The 4162-nt window shown below is 51.0% G+C and overlaps 1 protein-coding gene across 1 annotated transcript; it reads left to right on the forward strand.

Moving 5' to 3' along the window:
* The first annotated feature begins 268 nt into the window (after window positions 1-268).
* On the forward strand, window positions 269-3928 carry LOC123443848 (amino-acid permease BAT1 homolog). Its single transcript, XM_045120378.1, has 8 exons — window positions 269-811; window positions 932-1192; window positions 1951-1969; window positions 2068-2287; window positions 2455-2636; window positions 2725-3014; window positions 3100-3229; window positions 3332-3928. The coding sequence occupies exons 1-8, from the start codon at window positions 693-695 to the stop codon at window positions 3677-3679; spliced, it is 1569 nt and encodes a 522-aa protein (XP_044976313.1). The 5' UTR covers window positions 269-692; the 3' UTR covers window positions 3680-3928.
* Window positions 3929-4162: the final 234 nt, after the last annotated feature.

The raw sequence follows: 4162 nt of genomic DNA on the forward strand, positions 1-4162 counted from the left end.
CTACGGCTAAGACGTCACATAGTGTAGGGTGACGCCTAAACGTCGAACCCCACATAAAACGGTCAACGGGATCAAATCTTTTTAAACACAGTCCAATTTATGAATTTTTTGGACCGAAGAATCAAATTTATCGATTTTGCCTGCAAATCCCGATCACATGACAGCAAATCCCGATCGTTTGAATAGGTGCGCAGTAATCTTGACTGAATAGGAGTATTATACAGTACATCAAATTTGGCACCAAGAGCCCATGCTGCACGTGCGTCGCCCACATGACAAAAAGGGCTGATATTGCAGTCTTCACGTAGAGATTATGGGAAATGGGCAGAACATGAACCCACTCGTATTTGTATTTCAGACTAGCAGAGGGGTCCCAAATATAGGATCCCCAGTCTTTTTTGGGAAAGAATCCTGGTTCAAACCCAGAACAGAACAGATCCAAGACCATCCTAGTTGGCAGATTCTCCGTCCAGAGTAGAGTAACGAACCCCACATCTGGTGCCCACCGCACTCTTTCCAGTTGACTGCACACCGCGATTCTCTCCTCTGCAGGTGCAGGTAGCACCATTCACCATTTTTGTGTGCTGGACTCTAGCACTGGAGTCCATATATCACCACTGCCCACTGGGGGGAGGTCTCCCCTGACCCCATCTCCTCCTCCTAGTCGGCTAGTCCCACAACGCAACGGCGCCATGACCTGGAGCAAGTCCCCGGCGGGCAGCTGCACCACTGCCGTCGACGGCTCCGGCGACACCGGCCAGGCCCGCCTCCGCGAGCTCGGCTACAAGCAGGAGCTCAAGCGGGACCTCTCGTATGCCTCTCCCTTGGTTTCGTCGCTTCTCTTCTCGTATGTTATTGTTAACTGATTGATTGAGCACTGATGATCGATCCCTCGGTTTCTCCGGCGTGCGTGCGTACGGTACGGGTGTAGATTGCTGTCCAACTTCGCCTTCTCCTTCACCATCATCTCGGTGCTGACGGGGGTCACCACGCTGTACAACACCGGCCTCAACTTCGGCGGCCCGGCCACCATGACCTTCGGCTGGTTCGTCGCCGGCGCCTTCACCATGATGGTCGGCCTCTCCATGGCCGAGATCTGCTCCTCTTTCCCCACCTCCGGCGGCCTTTACTACTGGAGCGCGCGCCTATCGGGCAACCGATGGTCGCCCTTCGCCTCATGGATCACCGGATGGTACACGCACTCAACTGAAATCTTTCTTCTTCTTTCATTCCCTGTCCACTCGTATATCCATTTCTTCTCTGGCTGGGATCATGTGAAGGGGGAGAACGGAAGAGGATCGAGTGTGAACGAACCGCTTTCTGTTTGTTTTTTCTTTTGTCTGGTGTGACATCAAATTGGTGCGTGCGAAATTTCTGCATCTCTTTCTGTCATTTTTTTCTCCTCGTTTCCTTTTGTATGTGGAATGAATAGTTTATTATTGGGTTTTGAGACCACATAGGCCATGTGGTAAATGATTTTTTGTTGAGGAAAATCAATAGTTTATTTGTTTATTCAAGAACACCATTATCATTCCCCTGAAAAAAGAAAAAGGAACACCGTTATCTTCGGGATGCAAAGTAGAACAATCGTTTCTTTTTCAATCAAATGTACTTACTCTGCACTTGTCGTTGTTTAGCGACGTGCTCCTCGTAATGCAGAACAGAATAATCGTCTTCTGTTCATGTGCTTGCGTGCTTTGACCATGTGCAGCTCCCGTGGCCACATTTTGGTAGCAGAAGCAGTGCCAACTGCACTGCATATAAAGTCTGATTTTGACAGCGACCTGTGGTTGAAAATATGCTATCAGCATGGTCCTTGTAGTTAAGACAAGGCGTACTTGCAATAAACGCACATATACGCATGGCCCTAGATACGCTATTAATTGCTCATGCATCTGCATTTCAATTATTCCCGGCCTCTACTAATGACGTTTGTTGTGCTTCATGCAGGTTTAACATCGTTGGCCAGGTAACCAACCAGTGGCTTAACTCTGAATGTCTGTTGTCACTTTGTGACTGCTGACTGATGTGATGTGCTGATTCAGTTTGCATGATCTGCACCTGCAGTGGGCGGTCACAACCAGCGTGGACTTCTCGCTGGCGCAGCTGATCCAGGTGATCATCCTTCTCAGCACCGGCGGCAACAAGGGCGGAGGGTACCTGGCGTCCAAGTACGTGGTCATCGCCTTTCACGCCGCCATCCTGCTCAGCCACGCCGTCATCAACAGCCTACCCATCTCATGGCTCTCCTTCTTCGGCCAGTTTGCGGCTGCTTGGAACATGCTAGGTTCTCTCCTTTCTCTCGTCATTCGCACTTGCCCTACACGATTACTCTACTACTTGGGGTTGGCGAGCACTGATTCTCACCACAGATAGCTACGTAGAGAATGAATATTGGCATCCACTTTATTAACGGATGGATGGTTCCACCTCCACGCTTGTCTGTCTCTGTAGGTGTCTTTGTGCTGATGATTGCCGTGCCGGCTGTTGCTACCGAGAGAGCCAGTGCCAAGTTTGTCTTCACCCATTTCAACACTGACAACAGCGCTGGAATACACAGCAACCTTTACATCTTTGTCCTGGGGATCCTCATGAGCCAGTACACGCTCACAGGATACGACGCATCAGCGCATATGGTAATTAATCAAGCCAAAGAAGAAGGAATCTCATCTCATCTCATCTTGTTAATTATGACACGCATTTTGTAATTGATCATGCACGCAGACGGAGGAGACCAGGAACGCAGACAGGAACGGCCCCATCGGGATCATCAGCGCCATTGGCATATCCATAGTGGTCGGCTGGGGATACATACTCGGCATCACATTTGCCGTCAAGGACATACCCTACCTGCTCAGCCCTGACAACGAAGCTGGAGGCTACGCCATCGCCCAAGTCTTCTACCTCGCCTTCAAAAGCCGCTACGGCAGCGGCGTCGGCGGCATCGTCTGCCTGGGGATCGTCGCCGTCGCCATATACTTCTGCGGCATGAGCTCGGTCACCAGTAACTCGAGGTGATCATCCTCAGCTGGCTCGCTTCCCTTCCCGCCGCATTTCTTTCTCGGAACAAGTTCTGAAATCGCTCCTTCTATTGACTAGGATGGCATATGCTTTCTCGAGAGACGGAGCGATGCCGCTGTCATCCGTGTGGCACAAAGTAAACAAGCACGAGGTGCCCATCAACGCCGTCTGGCTCTCGGCTTTCGTCTCCCTCTGCATGGCGTTGCCGGTAAACGATTGATTAGGCACCACTACATTTCACTGCAACTACATAGCACTATTTCATTTCCGGCACCTCCAATTAATCATGGCCTCTGATTGAAAATTGCAGTCGCTGGGTAGCCTGGTGGCATTCCAGGCCATGGTGTCGATCGCGACGATCGGGCTCTATATCGCGTACGCGCTGCCCATCTTCTTCCGGGTGACGCTGGCGCGCAAGCACTTCGTGCCGGGGCCGTTCAACCTCGGACGGTACGGTGTACTGGTGGGATGGGTGGCCGTGCTCTGGGTGGTGACCATCACCGTGCTCTTCTCGCTGCCGGTGACGTACCCAGTGACCAAGGACACGCTCAACTACACTCCCGTCGCCGTCGGTGGGCTCTTCATTCTCGTGTTGACGTCGTGGGTCGTCAGTGCCAGGCACTGGTTCAAGGGACCAGTCACGAATTTGAGCGGCTAGCTTCGCGCGTGTGTGCGTGTGGAATCGTTAACTTGTGACGTGATTTCACCATGGAACGCCACGTGATGTGAATTTGGGTGGGGGAATTAGTTGTACGCTGCAGCTGTAGGCTGGTTGTATGATTGTATCTGAGTTTCTTAATAGAGGCTGATGCCTGGTAGATATATAGAGGAGAAAAGAAGACATGTGTTGGAGGCGATGAGACGTTGTAATTACTATTTTCTTCAACAAGATAGGAAAATGGACTAATTCATACTGCCAGTTAACCGGCAAAATGTTTCGCTAACAAAGTTCTCTGAACTTACCGTGTTTACATCGTTTCTTAATATTTACCAGGAATTTGACTAGCCGTGGATTAGGGCAGGGACCTGAAATAGCATAGTTTGGGGGCGAACCGATGCTAAATTCGGCGTCGGGGGGTTCGGGTTCCCAGCCGATCCCCAAGGTCGCCTCCCAGCTGTCGCTTTTGGCCCAATTTTGACG

Source organism: Hordeum vulgare, chromosome 3H, assembly GCF_904849725.1.
Source record: "Hordeum vulgare subsp. vulgare chromosome 3H, MorexV3_pseudomolecules_assembly, whole genome shotgun sequence".
NCBI lineage: Eukaryota > Viridiplantae > Streptophyta > Magnoliopsida > Poales > Poaceae > Hordeum > Hordeum vulgare.

Bases quoted from the DNA above. Each gene is read 5' to 3' on its own strand.
- LOC123443848 (XM_045120378.1), top strand. From the start codon at position 693: ATGACCTGGAGCAAGTCCCCGGCGGGCAGCTGCACCACTGCCGTCGAC. The intron at 812-931 runs GTATGCCTCTCC...GTACGGGTGTAG, and splicing joins GAGCTCAAGCGGGACCTCTC to ATTGCTGTCCAACTTCGCCT. The intron at 3,230-3,331 runs GTAAACGATTGA...TGAAAATTGCAG, and splicing joins CCCTCTGCATGGCGTTGCCG to TCGCTGGGTAGCCTGGTGGC.